The sequence below is a fragment of the Haliotis cracherodii genome, unplaced genomic scaffold (genome assembly GCF_022045235.1).
Source record: "Haliotis cracherodii isolate W230 unplaced genomic scaffold, xgHalCrac1.p SCAF_11, whole genome shotgun sequence".
Lineage (NCBI taxonomy): Eukaryota > Metazoa > Mollusca > Gastropoda > Lepetellida > Haliotidae > Haliotis > Haliotis cracherodii.
The window spans coordinates 27,984,114-28,004,711 of NW_027266266.1; the positions used below are offsets into that span (position 1 = coordinate 27,984,114).

General features: G+C 42.4%; 3 protein-coding genes across 4 annotated transcripts in view; all 3 read right to left on the reverse strand.

Annotated features, from left to right (window-relative positions):
* Positions 1-20,598, reverse strand: part of LOC139456391 (uncharacterized) — an 89,099-nt gene that overhangs the window by 38,711 nt on the left and 29,790 nt on the right. For both annotated transcript variants that reach the window (XM_071238081.1, XM_071238080.1), the window contains exon 2: positions 3,540-4,291. In XM_071238081.1, the coding sequence (XP_071094182.1) occupies positions 3,540-4,248 (709 nt within the window). In that variant the 5' untranslated portion in view covers positions 4,249-4,291. The remainder of the gene's footprint in view (positions 1-3,539; positions 4,292-20,598) is intronic.
* Positions 14,536-18,139, reverse strand: LOC139454995 (eukaryotic translation initiation factor 3 subunit A-like). Its single transcript, XM_071236583.1, has 2 exons — positions 17,050-18,139; positions 14,536-14,714 (listed from the first exon to the last, which is right to left on the reverse strand). The coding sequence occupies exons 1-2, from the start codon at positions 18,137-18,139 to the stop codon at positions 14,536-14,538; spliced, it is 1,269 nt and encodes a 422-aa protein (XP_071092684.1).
* LOC139454996 (nipped-B-like protein B) lies at positions 18,143-18,643 on the reverse strand. Its single transcript, XM_071236584.1, has one exon. The coding sequence runs from the start codon at positions 18,641-18,643 to the stop codon at positions 18,143-18,145; it is 501 nt and encodes a 166-aa protein (XP_071092685.1).

The window sequence follows — 20,598 nt, forward strand, 5'->3', positions numbered from 1 at the left end:
TCATAAAATATTGATAGTTGGGATATCTATGTCAGTTTTTCGTATAGGACACTTTACACCCAATTGCCATGTGTGGGTGATAATTCTTGCATCATTGTATTGGAAAAATGTGATGCCGCACTGCTGGGCCATCGGCGGATCCAGGAATTTTGGTATTTTAAACCCCTTCCTTTTAACCATGCTGGATTAGCCCTGGGCTCCAGACTGAACACTGTAGAAGCCAATACATAGTGGATGTAGACCTAACACAAGCTGGAGAAATGAACTGTCCGAGGCCATGTGGCAAGCAGTCTGGACATGAAGCCTCACTTCATCACAGTCACTAGAATCAAGTCAAGATGCTGTTACATCAAAAATCAAAAGAGAAAAAAATTCAAAGTCCCATGTTAGCATGGTTAGATTCCATGGCATGACAGACCGTAACCAAATACTATCAAATTATTGACAAAAATGGCAGACAAATGACAAAAATAACTTTCCCAGGGTCTGTTGATTTGATTGAATGTTCCATGCAAAGCTGCTGCTTCATGCCGTCATGGGCTTTCAGGGAAATGTTTAGAAATCATTGACGATAGATGTCCATGTTGGCCCTGTGAAGTCATGCATCTGGTAGCTCAAGGCCAAACGAAGCGAAAAACAGCCCTCACTTCAGCCACTGAGATACATGTTACCATGAGACAATAGCAACATGACCAAGCTGATGGCAAAGGTCTATCTATCCATTGTATCTAGCAAGATCTATCAATGAGTGAATAACCTCTTTCAGTAAGTCACCAAACAGTCCCCCGAAAATCTGTAACAAGGACCATAACTTTCTATGATGTAACCATTTCAAATTATTTTGCTTTGCATTTGTTTTATGACAATAATCCAACATTTCTGAGCAAGTGTTGTTGAAGTTCTGTTCAAGGCATGTAAGATGACCTAACAGTGTCACAATACATGATGATTCAAAGAGGTTCCATATACAGGCGCTGCCATGTCTTATTTGTGCAACTCTCCTGATAAACCATGGCATTTGGGAAAACACAATACTTGGGTTATTTTTAGTAACTCAGACACAAAAGCTCAATTCCAGCCAATCTCTAGTGCATGATTTACAGTATTCACCAGACACTTCAACAGAAGCCAGGCCCACAGATAACTTCTACTAATACCTGACATACACCATTATTTTTACGAAGCAATCTTAGAACCAAATTAGTTGTCACCACCCTTCAATAATAACATCAGTTGCCATTCTTATTTGGACGAGGAGTCCAGTTTCCGTCCAGACCATGTACTGCAGACACTGACATTGACACTGACACCACTTTGATGTGGTCTTCATGTCAGTCCTTGTCGCAGTGCTTCAGCCAATGTGCCAAGTCAAGACTATTGCTATCTGATTACGGGAATCTGGGATCATATGGGCAAATTTAAAATCAAGATGATTAATAGGGATTAAATTGATCACAAGTGTCTACAATCATTAGCAAGGTAAATGGAAATTATATCAGTTTACGAATGTTTTGAATGTCAACATTGTTTTTTTATCCAAATGCAATAATTTAAAAGACAAATTAATATTTGCTCAAAGAAACATGATTCCAAATACGATAATTTCAATGAAATCAATATCCTACTAAAAACACACTTTGAAACTTAGAAATTGAAAAAATGAAAGAAAACTGGCATGTTTGTGAAATGTAATTTCCCTTGGGACTATCTTTTTCCCTGACTCAGTAATTATTGAAGCTGGTACTTCACATTTAAATACTTGCAGCTCGCTCATCAGTTGCTGTATGAAAATTGAATGGAAATCTAAAAAAATAATCATAACGTTGTATGGCTGAAATATGACTGCCTTTACTAGTCTTCTTTTTATCTCAGTATCAAAAACACCTATGCTGAAAGGTTTACCTTGATCTACTTCCAGTGACGTTTTGATTGAAGCTGGGCAAACAGCTTTATTTTCAGTCTGACCTGAGATACAGAACCCATATAAAATAGCACCAAAATAGATCCCACCATCACACACAAATATTTCGCCAATAGCTAAGCATATTTCGAATAGACAACTTAATTACAATCACGGCATTTTTGTACTGTTTTTTAGCTGAATACACTCCCCCTAGACCTGAAGGTTGCCGCTGGTTGGAGTGGTGTGGGCTGACAGCAGTAACAACATGGGGAAACAGGACCCGCAGACAAGTGGGCATTTGCCCCATGTTTTCCTTACGTCTGGTTGGAAGATGACTGATCAATACTGATACCAGGGACACTTCTCAAAAGTTATTTTAGCATCCGTCATTTCCCATAGCTTAACATTCATGGGTTCATATTTTCTGTTCATCACTGGCTACAGACTGTCACAATATTTGTGTGAAGCATGCTTGATTTGCTTCCTGCTCAGCACAGTACTCAAGGGACATCTTACAAAGTTCAGTCGGGATTCTAGAATTAATTGGTATGAGCTATTTTTAGCAGTAATCATTACAAAATACGAAATCTTTCAAACACATACTTAAGCTGGCCACAGACTTTCATCTGTCATACAGTATTTGGGGACAGGGCATATATTATAAGGGGGGATGAGGACAGGGTGGGGGATGGAGGATGAGAGATTGGTCTGAGGACTGTTTCATATTTTGCCACCTCCCCTCCCCATTTTCTGTTACAATTTTTTTGCATGCTACCAAAAATTATGTTCAAATACACAATTTCATAATTTGAATTGCGTCATTCTTTCACCATTGTTCACGCCCAAGTCCCCCTTTTTATAGTAGTGATAAATTTTGGCAACATTCTACCCAAGTCAATGTTGTAAATAAATAGGAGCCAGTGCCACAGATGGACAACCATTCCTCTTGCAGCTCACAGGTTACTCCTGGTCAGCTAAATGGTCAGTTGTTGCCCAATGACAAGAACAGTAATAAATGTATCTAGACAACACTTCAGCAGGTAGTACCCTAAATATTGTATTAAGTGTCCATGGTTGACCACAGTATAGAGTAAGATGACACCCAGGCATCCGTCATAACATGCTGAACCTTCTAGAGAGCCAATGAAGTGGCATGAAAACCACAATTACGTTGTTGGCACTGAGGAACTGTAGACCTGGTAGGAGGGACAAGGCTGGCTTTCTCCTTCCTGATACAGTCTCCTACATGTTAGTTGGGGCCAAGTAAGAAAGCATCATCTACAAACACAGTAATCAACTATTCTGCATTTCTCTCCATGCAATCCTGCACTTGTCTTCAAACTATGGGCAACTAGTGAAACATATATTGACAACCCTCAAACACCAGCCTACCAAGGGAATGTCTCGTCTGGATCATGGCGTCCAGTGTTTGCATACTCATCTCACATCCTACTCATACTTGAATATCCTTTATCAACCACAGTCACAGCTTGATAGCGGACCGAGAACACTTTCTCTTCCACTGAAGACACAGTTTACACACACATACTGTTTTTTACGAAATCATAGATTTACAACCTCAAACAATCTCAGCATTCTCACTAGAATGATGTGATGAACAAAATTTGTGACTCACCTAATGCTGTGTGTCCTTTTGTGTAGCGTAATATCTCACTGTGTGTCTTTGGAATGTCTGTATCAGAAGGAGGCTGATAGCGAGTGAAAGACATAAAACAATACCATTTGCACTTGTCCTTATTTCGTAAGTGTGATGTCATCAGTTCTTTGGCAAAATGGCTCCACAGGTCATTTCCAGACATGGCATATGCTTGTTCTGTCGTTAGCTTACTACGAAATAGATGACACAAAGGGGAATTGTCATCACCAGTTTCCAGCTGAAATGTCCGCCGCCCAAAACCATGTTCCTTCATCTTCTCTGCAGTGAATGTCTGTATCAACTGGGCTCCAAGTGTAATCCTCCGAATGGCACTAGTAGGTGAGCAATCTTCATCATCAGGGCCTTGAAAATAGCCATCATCATCAGACAACACAATATAAACTGGGCGGACAAAGTGGGCAATTTTGGGCTCTTCAAATATGAGAGACAACGTCAATACCTCATCCTCAAATTGTACACTAAGGATGTTCTCTCCAAGTTTCAGCTCCATAAGCACCTTAAAGCAGCCCTCAACCACGGGCCATTGGTAGCGTCGCCCTGACCTGTCACTGGAGTTCCACACATCCAGGACCCCATCGTCAAGGCAGTCCTCAATTTCCCCCAGTAGAAGGATGATGTGATATGAGACCACCTCTCTGTCACCCACATTGTACACCTTGATCTTCATGTTTCTTCACCCTCGGCATCTGTCACGTTGGGGTCGCCATCATCTACAACACAACAAATGTTATACCATTAGCTACACCCTCTCTATGAGCCGGAAAAGTGGATTGAAGTCTTAACATGGATTATTCTTAGCTGAGCTGACCCAAAGAAACGTTACCAGACTGTTGGGCAAAGTGGTTGACTCAACAAGTCTTCAGCACATGCTGACTACATATATTCACTTCTTCTCAACATCTATGTCCCATGAGGATGTCACTATCTACAAGGAAGCACCAGCATCTTTGACACCAGCCAAGCAGTCATTGAGCTCAAACTTCAGATATTAATCGGATAAGCAGATCAGTTAGTATTTTGATAACGGTGTTAGAACCTACACCGAAACGTCGCTCTTAATTGTAATAAAGAAGTTGTTCATCCATAAATTCTTATCCTTACTTAGTATTTTCAGTATATGATGTAACTGTAAACCATGTTGCATAACAAACAAGTCTGCTATGAATGTCATTAATTACCAATCTGCAAATGCACAGTTACTACAAACACACTCCTGCTATTAGTGATGAATACATAGTTTTGAAGCCTGCAGCCTTAAACTTTATAACTTTAAGCATTATATTGAGTATCAATGAAAGTCCTCATCTGTTGAAATAAACTTTGAATAAAATAGTTTTCCTTCAAACCAAATCAATCTTTAAAACTAGCTGCGCTACTTGAAGAAATTATCACTAAACTGCAGATGCATAACTGGCAGTTTAGACGGGGTGTCATAATTCGGTAGGATGACATTCACAGTGAAACTGCACTGAGGAAATCCCCACTATCTGATTATCAAGTGTGATCAATACAGGTCTATCAACTGCTCCCCATTATATAAACCATAGTGGGGCAGCTAGAGTACAGCTCTACGTAGCTCACTCCACCATTTCAAGGTCACATCACTAATTACATCTTCTGAATATGTCTCTCAAATGGTTGCATGTGGATAAATTCATGTCAGTCAAGCCAGCCTCAATCTAAAGTAAATATGAAAATCACAAATACTATTCAGTTATTGATCTCTCTGTAGACACAATAACATATATTTACAGTGAGTGAGTGAGTGAGTGAGTGAGTGAGTGAGTGAGTGAGTGATATGCTCAGCTTCACTTGTTGAGAACCAAACTTGGTTTCAGTTACTTCACTTACTCAAATTTTACAATTTCAACAAAACTCTCATGAACACTGAAATACTTCAACATGTTCAACTTGAACCGATTTCATAATGAAGTAACATAAGAAGACATAAACATAAATGCACATGTACAGTATCACAAATATTGTATATATAAATAAGTGATTTCTTCAGGTGCATATTAGTATTAAATAAAAAAAACAAACAGGGTCCAGATATTTGTGCTTGTCAAAACTCCTTTATCCACACAAGATCTTTCACAAATAGGTTAAGCTGTATTTACATCCATCATTAGTTTAAATAGCCCTATGCTAAATGTTTACAAAAGACAACACAATGTTTTGACGATGCTAAGCGTCAATCTTTAATTGGCACATATTACACATGAATAACTGTCTCACGAATTATTTATTATTGATAAACATCCATTATATTTAGAAATGTCAGGATAGCGTGTAACACTAGATGGTGTTCCCTAGTCTTTCCGTGTTGACATCAGACTGATGGTCTTCACTCGGTAGATCTTCCTCACTTTGCTTCCTGCTGTCAGGACTCAATGAAAATTCAACTTTAATATCGATGGCATTGTCAGGTGATGCCATGGCAAAGGCTAGTAATCTACCAAAATATATACAGAAACAGTGAATGTCTGCAAGTCAACTTTCCACAATGGCGTCCATCTTCCCGAGGCAAGGGAGTTAGCTGACTCTAAAAGTCTATAGTTTCCACCCTTGCAGAACTAGGCTGGAATTTCTCAGCCCAATCATAGCAGCACCAGTGGCTATTACGAGTTATCTCCCTTCTATGCCCTTCCTATTGACCAATCAGATTCCACATTACATATCACTTAGCATTTGCTTCAAACTAAATGGCGGCGTCAAGTCAAGACATCTGATCGATGATCAAGATCTGTATTGTAATGTAACGGGTCTTACCATGCTTACCTTGCAAAGTGCATCACATCACTTGAGCACCTTTATTAAAAACATGAAAAGAATGGGAAAATATCTGTAGATGCCAAATTGACTGTACACATGCTCTGAAAATCCTGCAATCGAACAAATTCGGCACGACAGTTGCCATGTTATTTATGAACAGGATGTTGTTGTAGTTACAGAATTTTGATTGGACTATGCATAGACTCGTTAGTCCAGGCAAAATATGATTCAAGCCTAGTTTGGCAAGGATGGAAACTAGACTTTTTCAGTCAGTTAACTCCCTTGCCTCGGGAAGTTGTATGACATCATATCATGTGATGACAACTCTGCTAAACACTGTGCTGAGTAGGTTTTAACATTTTTTTGTCACAATATTGCCTTTAGAATTATTTCCTTCAAGATACCTGTCTTAATAAGTTTTTTAAATGATTTAATTCCATATTTATATCTTACTGTAAATCTCATTGCAGGGCAATACCAGTTTTGATCGCTGCAAGGCACAGGGTTGTTTTAAGGAAGGTCATGTCACCTTTTCTCAACCAATGAAAATACAGTTAAAACTTGTATATGTATGAATTATCAATTATTGACCATTAATCAGGGCAATATCATGTTTTATGGACCCAATACTTAGATATTGACCGAGGACAGAAACATGATACTGCAAATAATTGTCTTATTACAGAATTAAAAAAAAGATGAATATTTCAAATTCGACAATAACTGAATCAGAAGTTACAGGAAGTCACAGGGGATGATGCACTTGCATTTCACTCTCGCTGAGTGACTGAAAATATTTCTCTCCTTTGGGTGTCTCGGCTTAATCACAAGGGGAAATACCACTTTTGATCGCTGCACATCAGGGGGGTCTCAGAGTTGCACCGTGTATGTACATAAACATAACACCTGAAATACAAACGAAGCACACCGAGACTTCAACACCATACAAAACACACACATCGTACAGAATTGTACTGTACATAGGCTTTGGCGTAACTGTTAACCTGGGACGCTGCACTGTCCTGCACCCAAACCCTTCACCCCCGCCCCTTCCTGGAGACTACTGAGCAGGGAGAGGTGGGATCCTGGGTTACTTCTAAATTTTATCATTGGTTTGAAAAAGCATCAATGATTTGTGTTTTTACACCATGTTTCACTGAATTTTATTACCAGCTTCATTTCATTAAATGAATTTATATAATTGGACAGATTCCCTAGTCACTTCCTTGAGTGGCAACTGAAACTGTTTGATCATCAATGAACTTGATTACAAGTAACACACAACAAGCAGGACACGCACACTGATATTGTCTGGAACGCTCAAGATGAATTGTAACCTAGCATGTTTGGTTTGTAACCATAAAAAGTTACTTAAAAACCAGCAGCATTTAGACGACCAAATTCCATTCACCACACTACAACGTCAACATTGTGACATCACAATGACGGCAGAATTAGCATCAAAATACTGAAGACAAACAAGGTTTACTGAAATAGACCACCTGCTTAGCTGCAGCTAACAGTGAAATTATAACTATGGAATTGGTGAGGTAGGGAAAACCAACCATCAGCTGTAATTCCCACTTGGGGAATAATTTCTCCTGTCTGAACACATCATTCATTACATGCCCTAAATGTGATTACACTTCTGACACAGACATCATACAGCCATCTGACATCTGTCTAACTGGCACTGGTGACACAATCTGAGCCAACCGTCTCTCTCCTGACATACCTTGACACTTCTGATTGCACTTCTAACACAAAAATCATACAGCCATCTGCCATCTGTCTAACTGGCACCGGTGACACAATCTGAGCCAACCGTCTCTCTCCTGACATACCTTGACACTTCTGATTGCACTTCTAACACAGACATCATACCGCCATCTGTCTAACTGGCACTGGTGACACAATCTGAGCCAACCGTCTCTCTCCTGACATACCTTGACACTTCTGATTACACTTCTGACACAGACATCATACAGCCATCTGACATCTGTCTAACTGGCACTGGTGAGACAATCTGAGCCAACCGTCTCTCTCCTGACATACCTTGACACTTCTGATTACACTTCTGACACAGACATCATACAGCCATCTGCCATCTGTCTAACTGGCACTGGTGACACAATCTGAGCCAACCGTCTCTCTCCTGACATACCTTGACACTTCTGATTGCACTTCTAACACAAAAATCATACAGCCATCTGACATCTGTCTAACTGGCACTGGTGACACAATCTGAGCCAACCGTCTCTCTCCTGACATACCTTGACACTTCTGATTGCACTTCTAACACAAAAATCATACAGCCATCTGACATCTGTCTAACTGGCACTGGTGTCACAATCTGAGCCAACCGTCTCTCTCCTGACATACCTTGACACTTCTGATTACACTTCTGACACAGACATCATACAGCCATCTGCCATCTGTCTAACTGGCACTGGTGACACAATCTGAGCCAACCGTCTCTCTCCTGACATACCTTGACACTTCTGATTACACTTCTGACACAAAAATCATACAGCCATCTGCCATATTGCAACCATCGAGCCTGTATTGTTGCATACATAGTTTGATCAGGACACAATCTAACAGTGTTACACTGATCCAGCAACAGTTGCTCTCCAGTTAATTTGTCACTGCCACAGCCTCCCACACAGACATGTGAGTGACATATTTCATGTACCGTATATGACCGCGTATAAGCCGAATTTTGAGGACCAGAAAAAAGATTCTGTAGAAAGGGGTCGGCTTATCCACGGGATACACTTTCATGATAGTATATTTCAGATCGTGATCTGTCAGAAACATCGCCTGAATGACGGTCCGATAGATCACAACTTCCCCAAAGTTTGGAAGTTGCCAGGACTAGAGCCATTATTGTTATAAATTATCAATAAAGTTATTATTATACACCAATGTTGTCATTATTAAAAAAATGTTATGCATGTTACTACTTCCGATAATAAGTTTTTAATTGAATGTTCAAAGTTTATCGTTCTTCGTAAACTCCACAATCTTTACATGTAACAATATATGTAATTCACAGCTATAATATATAATTCCCAGATGAAATCGCCAATAGCTATTACGTACGTTTTGCAAAGTTCATAAATTGATAGTGAACAAGTGTCAACCTTTATTGAAAGAGGCAAATAAACAACTGTATCGGCGAGTTATTCCGTTCGCCATTTGCAAAAACATGTGATCAGCTGTTTCCTGGGGGGGGGGGGGGGAATTATACAGTCAGCTGAGAAGTAATGGACTGTAAGGAGATACAGGGGGATTATACAGTCAGCTGAGAAGTAATGGATTGTAAGGAGATACAGGGGTGATTATACAGTCAGCTGAGAAGTAATGGACTGTAAGGAGATACAGGGGGGATTATACAGTCAGCTGAGAAGTAATGGACTGTAAGGAGATACAGGGGTGATTATACAGTCAGCTGAGAAGTAATGGATTGTAAGGAGATACAGGGGGGATTATACAGTCAGCTGAGAAGTAATGGACTGTAAGGAGATACAGGGGGATTATACAGTCAGCTGAGAAGTAATGGATTGTAAGGAGATACAGGGGGGATTATACAGTCAGCTGAGAAGTAATGGACTGTAAGGAGATACAGGGGGGATTATACAGTCAGCTGAGAAGTAATGGACTGTAAGGAGATACAGGGGGATTATACAGTCAGCTGAGAAGTAATGGATTGTAAGGAGATACAGGGGTGAATATACAGTCAGCTGAGAAGTAATGGACTGTAAGGAGATACAGGGGGGATTATACAGTCAGCTGAGAAGTAATGGACTGTAAGGAGATACAGGGGTGATTATACAGTCAGCTGAGAAGTAATGGATTGTAAGGAGATACAGGGGGGATTATACAGTCAGCTGAGAAGTAATGGACTGTAAGGAGATACAGGGGGATTATACAGTCAGCTGAGAAGTAATGGATTGTAAGGAGATACAGGGGTGATTATACAGTCAGCTGAGAAGTAATGGACTGTAAGGAGATACAGGGGGGATTATACAGTCAGCTGAGAAGTAATGGACTGTAAGGAGATACAGGGGTGATTATACAGTCAGCTGAGAAGAAATGGACTGTAAGGAGATACAGGGGGGATTATACAGTCAGCTGAGAAGTAATGGACTGTAAGGAGATACAGGGGGATTATACAGTCAGCTGAGAAGTAATGGATTGTAAGGAGATACAGGGGTGATTATACAGTCAGCTGAGAAGTAATGGACTGTAAGGAGATACAGGGGGGATTATACAGTCAGCTGAGAAGTAATGGACTGTAAGGAGATACGGTGGGGATTATACAGTCAGCTGAGAAGTAATGGACTGAAAGGAGATACAAGGGGGGGGGGGGGGGGGGGGGGGGGGGATTATACAGTCAGCTGAGAAGTAATGGACTGTAAGGAGATACAGGGGGGATTATACAGTCAGCTGAGAAGTAATGGGCTGTAAGGAGATACAGGGGTGGGGGTGGGGGGGTATTATACAGTCAGCTGAGAAGTAATGGACTGTAAGGAGATACAGGGGGATTATACAGTCAGCTGAGAAGTAATGGACTGAAAGGAGATACAAGGGGGGGGGGGGGGGGGGGGGGGGGATTATACAGTCAGCTGAGAAGTAATTGACTGTAAGGAGATACAGGGGGGATTATACAGTCAGCTGAGAAGTAATGGGCTGTAAGGAGATACAGGGGTGGGGGGTGGGGGGGATTATACAGTCAGCTGAGAAGTAATGGACTGTAAGGAGATACAGGGGGATTATACAGTCAGCTGAGAAGTAATGGGCTGTAAGGAGATACAAGGGGGGGGGGGGGGGGATTATACAGTCAGCTGAGAAGTAATGGACTGTAAGGAGATACAGGGGGATTATACAGTCAGCTGAGAAGTAATGGACTGTAAGGAGATACAGGGGTGATTATACAGTCAGCTGAGAAGTAATGGATTGTAAGGAGATACAGGGGGATTATACAGTCAGCTGAGAAGTAATGGACTGTAAGGAGATACAGGGGGATTATACAGTCAGCTGAGAAGTAATGGACTGTAAGCCTATCATACCCCCAAAACATCCCATGCCAATTCCATCCCCTGAAACACAGAGTTCCCTAATTGAAGTATGTGGCTTCCTATATTTCCAAAAGAAATTAAAGATATCCCTCTTGATAGTCACCATTTCACTCAGCAGTTTATATAAACAGATTTCCCACATAGTAACCAGTGATTGTAAAGGACTGACACCCCAGCAACCAACTCAAATGGCCCTGTACATAATTTCCAATAATCAACACCCTTATTAGCAAACCTACCTTGCAATTATTTCCTACGATCAAAAACAGAGACAATGCTCAACAAACTTATGTCTGTGGTTCACAATATGAAGTGACATCACAACCGTTTGAGGGGATCCCAACAGCAAGTGTGGCCCTCACGACCTGCACAACCCGGCTTTACCATGTCATCACCACTGGCAGTGCCAGAGGGGCATACCATTTACTTTCCAAGCAACAACTATCAATAACTATCAATACATGCTAGATTCGACTCACATGGTCTCATCAATGAGGTCGGTACCTTCAATACCCACACAAGGCAGCTGCCACTTTTACTGAATGGTCCTCAAGGTCTAAACACTCAATCTGGCAAAATATCCTGTGGTTCTCAAAACTTGGCTTATTGAAAAAGAAAGGTCAAATTTGTCAATTTTTATTGCAATTTACTGAAAATAACAAATCAAAGACAATATAATGCAAGAAAATTTCAAACTTTTTTTGACAGGCTAATTGTCTGAAGCAGTGGTGGCAAGCAAGATTATCTTACAATGCAGGGACCAAGATGTTGTGGGGTGGCTTACACACAAAATAGTTTAAGACAATTCCTGTTATTTGTGCATGTTTGTTTGCAGATAATATAGTTAATTTCTTATCGGCCCAGAGCTCATATAATTCCTGACTTCCTATACTTCAGAGCAAGTTACATAATCCAACAGCATCACATACAGATAAGTGCACAAGGTTGCTCCCTAATGTCAAAAAGGATCTTCCAATGCCACTGCTACAGGATTCAGCCATGTTTCCTTCTCCAAGCTAATCAAGGCACTTATGGTGGAAAGCTCTGTGAGCATGGTGAGTGACACAAGAATGCATGTCAACATGTTCGGTGTAATACTGTGGGTTTTAACAAGCTAAAGGTCACATTTAAATTGAAAAACAATCCAGTTTGATACTGAACTTAACAGTCCTATAAATCATTGATTAGTTGTGTAGTTTCTTGAATCCTCTGTGAAAAGTGAGATGTCAAGACTGTCCAGTAATAAGGCTTTGCTCTTGGTTTTATGCTTCTTCTGTTTGCCTCCTTCAGGAATTTAAAAACCCTCGCATTTGATTTTTTCTGATACATAATACTCCCCCTTGCACAACTGAAGCCTCGCCATGCAGCAACTCCCAGTAAATAGTGTACAATACCCAGCTTAATGGCAGTGAATCAATGTGGCAAGTGCCTTTGTTCGCAGGTTTTGCTGGTGTGCAGTGGCTGCATTACTGTCACTGCTGCCTCCACTGATGGCAGGAGCTTTGCTTCTGTCACCACTATCACCTCCCTTGCCACTGTGACAACTCTTCAGCCTGGCTATGAGTGAGTGAGTGAGTATGGTTTTACGCTGCTTTTAGCAATATTCCAGCAATATCATGGCGGGGGACACCAGAAATGGGCTTCACACATTGTACCCATGTCAGGAATCGAACCCGGGTCTTCGGCGTGACGAGCGAACGCTTTAACCACTAGGCTACCAGACCGCCCCGCCTGGCTGTGACAATCAGAGGGGTTCCATAATACCTTACATTGGAATATCTGGCAACAAAAATGCACACAATGTCTCCTAACTGTGAGGATTTCAACCTTCCGTCCCCTCAACAAACTGGAAACCCATTCGACAGTAAGAGTAATTAACATGTCAGTTGCAGAAGCATACAGAACTGCCCTCAAATTTACAGCAAGAGAGTAGGGCTGGGACGTGCAATAAGGTACCCTGGTCCTACTCAGTAACTACATGACCCGGGTGCCCACAGTACTACCGGGGCCCATGGTTAGTCACGTCATATACTGTTTAATGACAATTAATTATCTAGAACTCTATGGTAACACTACAAGTCACTAATGTTCGCATTTCCTTCTCACTATGCACCCATCTGCATCCTTCTAATTATTCATATGGTTGAATAAAGATACAACTTAATTCAACTTCAGTGTATGAATGACCAGATTGTTTAATACATGTATCTAAATACGTTTTGACAGGGCTATGCTAAAAATCTTCCCAATCGGACATTGTGAGACATCTCCTGAAACCTACAGTGGGTACCCGGGTAGGGTCGGGTAATTGGGGGGTGGGTACCGTGGTAGTAAATTTGGACTCGTCCCAGCCCTACAAGAGAGCATGCACCTGTAAGACAAAGGTTCTCAAGAGTTGGCACAGACACTGCACAGATGCTTCAGACATGCTAGCAGTGTATTATGTGTGGACATAACATGCAACTAATCGCAGCCTATGATGTAGAGAGTGTAGGTTGCCCTGCACTCAAGTCACAAATACCACCACACATACAGGTCCCACTCAGCTCCGTCAGTGGATACTGAAGTGGAATACTAGAGCAGCCTCCATGCTGCATGCTTACCACACACACATATACATATACACACACATATACATTTACCCTTGCATACACATACAAACATATACACACTTACCACACACACATACATATGCATATACATATACATACTTTCATGCACCCAACACCTGTACGTTATCATATACACACTTACACTGCACACACATTTGCTGTATATTTTATCATATACAACTGATTGATATAATGAACGCAGATATAGCAAACTAATTTGTGGTCTCGTGTGGACACACACATTATCACTCCCTGCAGCTGTCAGGCATGCAGTCAGTCACAAGTTCTTCTGCTCTTTTCCTGGCGATAACATTGCCACAATGTGTCCACCTGACCCTTACTCTGATTACAGATATGCCCAGATCAGAGATAAAGGAGGTAACAGTGGCACGTTTAATTAACCCTGATTCAACCTTGTCACTGTCTTCCGCAGGATATTGTGTTGTGGCCCTGTCACACTTTATTGATCTGTCGAAGCCCACATCAGCACAAGGCCAAGCCCTCAATACAAAAGAATATGTTTGTCTTGACAAAGCCCACAATTTCATTCTCTAGGGACGACACATCAACAAATCTTTGAACATCACTCATGAAAGAAAACCTGACTTGATGAGACTGCTTCAGCAGCAGGCTGAGCGTGTTGCAGGCTGCCTGGTCTCCCACTGTTGTCAGTGGTACATGCCTGTAGGCTCAGCTCAGCTCACAAGGATTTCAATACCGTGAGGACATTCTACCAACTGCAATAGTGCATGATTACATGTAGAAGTATTTATTCAGAAATCATCTAGTTCTCCACAACAGAAGGCAACCACCCAAAGCGCTTTCAGGAATGACGCGATCCTCCACTGGTGCTGACCATGTTTGTGTCACATGAAGGCATGTAGCACTGCATATCATGTACAGAAGGCTTGTTACTTCTATGTGAGTAGCACTATCCATGCAAACCATAAAAACAGATAAATGATTTCAGGTGGAACGAAACATTGCTCAAGTCAGAAATATCTTCCTTGTGTTAAATTGCTACAAGATCATGCTGGTCACATGATCACAGACAGTATCCTTCAGAATATTCTTCCATATCATTTCTTTCTTTGATCATTGCATTTTCAGCTAGACTGTGAAAATGTTCATTTTGAAAGAAGATGTTGAATTCCTTCGATCAATGGTAGACTTTGTGCTAATAGCTGATTACTATTTGTCATGCGTCAAGTGGATTAGCCAGCAGGTGTGTTGTACCTAACTTGCTTTATGTCTGGTCACTAGAACACAGTGAGCCTTCCAATGTAAGCTGTCACTGACATTCACAGGCTTGTAACAAATAGTGACATTCAGTTGCAGCAGCAGGACTGCTACCACATGTAGTTATTACTGCCGACACTCACCCTGGCAGGTCACATAGCAGGTGCAGTAGGACACTCAAGCCTCGAGTTGGTTGTTGGTTGCTTTGTTGTTTAACGCTGCACTCAGCAATATTCCAGCTATATGATGGCGGTCTGTAAGTAATCGAGTCTGGACCAGACAAACCAGTGATTAATATTATGAGCATTGATTCACGCACTTGGGATACAATGACATGCATCAACCAAGTCAGCAAGCCTGACCACCCGATCCCGTTAGTCGCCTTTTACAACAAGCTTAGTCGCCTTCTAGGGCAAGCATGGGTTGGTGAAGACCTATTCTACCCCGGCACTTCACCGGTCTGAAGCCCTGAGAGTTCACATTGATGGACCTACATGGAGTTGTGCTTATAGAAAGTAGGATCAGATTGTACAATAGCTGATTTGCTCAGTGGCTACAGATTCAGTTGTGCTCCAATACTCTGTTCCAAGGGGCATGTGACCCCTACTCTCCAATATAAAGAAGGAAAACAGCTGGGGTTCATAAGAATAATTAGTTATCCATTTTTCTGGAACATTTCTTGACTAGGCTTGGACATGCTAAGAGTTTTCTTCATTTCAAGTACAAACCATATTCCTTATCAGAATGACTTTTCCTTATCAGAATATCCATAACAAACTTAGAAACAATGACTGTTTGATTGGCATTGTAAAAGTTGGTGACATAGGAGTAAATATGAAAACATGCAACTGTATGGATTACAACTTCTGCTTTATTACATTTAGGGAGGTTTCCATGAAGATTCTTACACCCTCATCAACTCGGAGCACAAGAACAGTTAGTGCATTCAACACCTCTATTACACAGAGTGATAAAAGTAAACTGTCCTCCATAAACCAAGCAAAGCAGTTCAACGCCACTGACCTCAAACATGGGCCAATTCTTTCACCTATGGATCAATTGCTCCATCACATTAAAGACAGACAGCCTTAAGTTCTCCGCCACAACAGTGGTCACAAGGACAATTGGATTCCAGTGAAATCTGTCTTAAGTATCCAGCTCTCATGTACGGAGAAAAAACCCAGTGTTGATTAGGAGGCCCTGTATCTGGAGTTTGTAGAGAACTCAGGGGACTGGCAGTAACACACAGATGACGAGTAATTGCTTTGATCAACGATACCAGATATTGATGTTTGACAGAACATTTCCACAAGTATTACTTTTGGTTCATCCCACCAAGGCTTCACATCCCACTGCTGAAGATATTCCATAGCATGGTGAGCAAATTTGGGGGAAAGTTCAACGCATTTCAGGCAAAAAGGGTTTAAGTGGCTATATAAATCAGTAATTCATCATACTCATATTCTGGGACAGTTGAGAACAAACAACATTTCAATTTCATTTTAACACTTTCAAAAAATTGAAAATATAAATGAGAAAATTCAGGGGGGGTTGAGTTGATGGGATATAAAAAAAAACTTGAATCTGAACCTCCACTCCTTTCATTTGGGAAGTGGGCCTGCTGAAAGGGATGAACAGGCAGTATAACCCAGTATGCATTCACAGGGTTTCTGCTAGTGGACCAGTATTGTTGCTTGTAAGAGTGCTTGTTTCCATGCCTGGACACTGGACACCAGAAATGGGCTTCACACATTGTACCCATGTCCATCCCTTTCAGTGGGTCCTTGTCATACTGCCTGTCCATCCCTTTCAGAGGGTCCTTGTCATACTGCCTGTCCATCCCTTTCAGAGGGTCCTTGTCATACTGCCTGTCCATCCCTTTCAGAGGGTCCTTGTCATACTGCCTGTCCATCCCTTTCAGTGGGCCCTTGTCATACCGCCTGTCCATCCCTTTCAGTGGGTCCTTGTCATACTGCCTGTCCATCCCTTTCAGTGGGTCCTTGTCATACTGCCTGTCCATCCCTTTCAGTGGGTCCTTGTCATACTGCCTGTCCATCCCTTTCAGTGGGTCCTTGTCATACTGCCTGTCCATCCCTTTCAGTGGGTCCTTGTCATACTGCCTGTCCATCCCTTTCAGTGGGTCCTTGTCATATTGCTTGTTCATCCCTTTCAGTGGGTCCTTGTCATATTGCTTGTTCATCCCTTTCAGTGGGTCCTTGTCATACTGCCTGTCCATCCCTTTCAGAGGGTCCTTGTCATACTGCCTGTCCATCCCTTTCAGAGGGTCCTTGTCATACTGCCTGTCCATCCCTTTCAGTGGGCCCTTGTCATACCGCCTGTCCATCCCTTTCAGTGGGTCCTTGTCATACTGCCTGTCCATCCCTTTCAGTGGGTCCTTGTCATACTGCCTGTCCATCCCTTTCAGTGGGTCCTTGTCATACTGCCTGTCCATCCCTTTCAGTGGGTCCTTGTCATACTGCCTGTCCATCCCTTTCAGTGGGTCCTTGTCATACTGCCTGTCCATCCCTTTCAGTGGGTCCTTGTCATATTGCTTGTTCATCCCTTTCAGTGGGTCCTTGTCATATTGCTTGTTCATCCCTTTCAGTGGGTCCTTGTCATACTGCCTGTCCATCCCTTTCAGTGGGCCCTTGTCATATTGCTTGTTCGTCCCTTTCAGTGGGTCCTTGTCATACTGCCTGTCCATCCCTTTCAGTGGGTCCTTGTCATACTGCCTGTCCATCCCTTTCAGTGGGTCCTTGTCATATTGCTTGTTCATCCCTTTCAGTGGGTCCTTGTCATATTGCTTGTTCATCCCTTTCAGTGGGTCCTTGTCATACTGCCTGTCCATCCCTTACAGTGGGTCCTTGTCATACTGCCTGTCCATCCCTTTCAGTGGGCCCTTGTCATACCGCCTGTCCATCCCTTTCAGTGGGTCCTTGTCATACTGCCTGTCCATCCCTTTCAGTGGGTCCTTGTCATATTGCTTGTTCGTCCCTTTCAGTGGGTCCTTGTCATACTGCCTGTCCATCCCTTTCAGTGGGTCCTTGTCATACTGCCTGTCCATCCCTTTCAGTGGGTCCTTGTCATACTGCCTGTCCATCCCTTTCAGTGGGTCCTTGTCATACTGCCTGTCCATCCCTTTCAGTGGGTCCTTGTCATATTGCTTGTTCATCCCTTTCAGTGGGTCCTTGTCATATTGCTTGTTCATCCCTTTCAGTGGGTCCTTGTCATACTGCCTGTCCATCCCTTTCAGTGGGTCCTTGTCATACTGCCTGTTCGTCCCTTTCAGTGGGTCCTTGTCATATTGCTTGTTCGTCCCTTTCAGTGGGTCCTTGTCATACTGCCTGTCCATCCCTTACAGTGGGTCCTTGTCATACTGCCTGTCCATCCCTTTCAGTGGGTCCTTGTCATATTGCTTGTTCGTCCCTTTCAGTGGGTCCTTGTCATACTGCCTGTCCATCCCTTTCAGTGGGTCCTTGTCATATTGCTTGTCCATCCCTTTCAGTGGGCCTGCTGAAAGGGATGAACAGGCAGTATAACCCAGTATGCATTCACAGGGTCTCAGCTAGTGGACCAGTATTGTTGCTTGTAAGAGTGCTTGTTTCCATGCCTGGACACTGTACTCCTCTACCCTGTACTCCTCTACCCTGTCCATAATACTGACATACCATCAGAGACTTCCACATACACATAAACACTAAACACAAGCCTTGTTCTCTGACCAAGCAGTGTGGACATATTATGATATATTCTTCCATCACCATACATTAATAACTCGTCCCCAAGGTGCCCCACAATGTGACAAGGTCCAGTCAAAAGTCACACGTTCATGTGTGATATGAGTCAGCTCTGTTGTTGCTTACCATCAGTACTGCCAGGGCTTTAGCGTATGAGAGTGGAATCTCATGCAGGACTCTATCAGGCCCTAACCTCAATAATAGGAATCAGCTGCGAGAGTAGGGGCATCTGCAAACACGTAAAGAGGGCATATGAGGGAAATGAATATTCTTATTGTGACAAGTTTCCTGTATGTTCTAGTTCCCTGCACAATGTCTGGACACCAGTGGCTATCACTAGTAATATTCACATCAATACTTGAAGCTCCCTCTCACCTAGATCAATAACGAAGATTGTAATAATTTTATTGTTTGATTTCTCCTCAGAAACTATTTAATAATGCAATAGGCATGCTGAGGTAATGTTACTGCCCAATAATCTGTGACTTTGCCAAGTTCATTACTGTATAAACGCTTCACAACCCATTGCTGATGAGATCAAACCAGTTATTTGGTTACATTTACTGACACTGCAATATGCCCTGTACTCTATTTCTATTCCATCTTTACTTCTATACTGAACCACAAAAGAAACATCACCATGGATAGATATATGAGAAACCTTATTTGTCCAAACACTGTGAACATACTTTGAAACTGATCATCAAGGTTGAAATTAAAGTGTCAAATGTTAATAAAGTGAAACAACACCAGTCTCTGAGAAAATGGCATCACAAGTTAGTATCTCGTGTGTCTGCCATGTGCATTGAATGGATGAGGTGGTTGATGAAGTCCTTTGGCACTTGAGCCCACACTCTGAGGAACGCCTGACACAGTTCAGCTGCAGTTGTTGGCCTTGGTCGGACCTCATTCAGCCGTCTTTGAATCTCGTCCCACAGGTGCTCAATGGGATTTTAATCAGGACTGAGGGCAGGCCACTGCGTGGTTCTGATGCCATTCTGCTGGAGGAAGTCTCATGTTGCTCTCGCAGTGTGGGCAACTCATGCTGAAACTCGTGGTTTCAGCGACGTGCCAAATGAGGTAGGGTGTCTGGTCTCAAGACTTGATCAATGTACTGAGCTGCCTCTCCTTGGACCAATGTTCTGGAAGACCCTCTGTGCAAGACCAATTCCACCCCACACCATGATGCTCGGACCACCCCACGAGTCTCTCTCAATGACACAAGCATCCGAATAACTTTCCCTATGGCATATCCAGACTCTGTCTCTCTGCCATCTGCTGTTGAGATACAGTAACGGCTCTCGTCTGAGAAGAGGACTCTTCTCCACTGCTGGTGGCGCCAATGCTGGTGCTGTGTTGCCCACTGAAGACGATCCTGACGTTGGGTGATGACCCTTGGTCTTCCACTACGTGGTTGGTCATCTGTAGTGTTGGTGGTCTGGTACCGTTGCTGGAGCCTGTATATGGTCCTTACGTGGACTTTAAATGCATTGGCTGCTTGCCGGGCGGTTTGTTCAGCTTCCAATCACCCAAGGACTTGGTGTCGCTGATTTCTTGTCAATCTTGACAT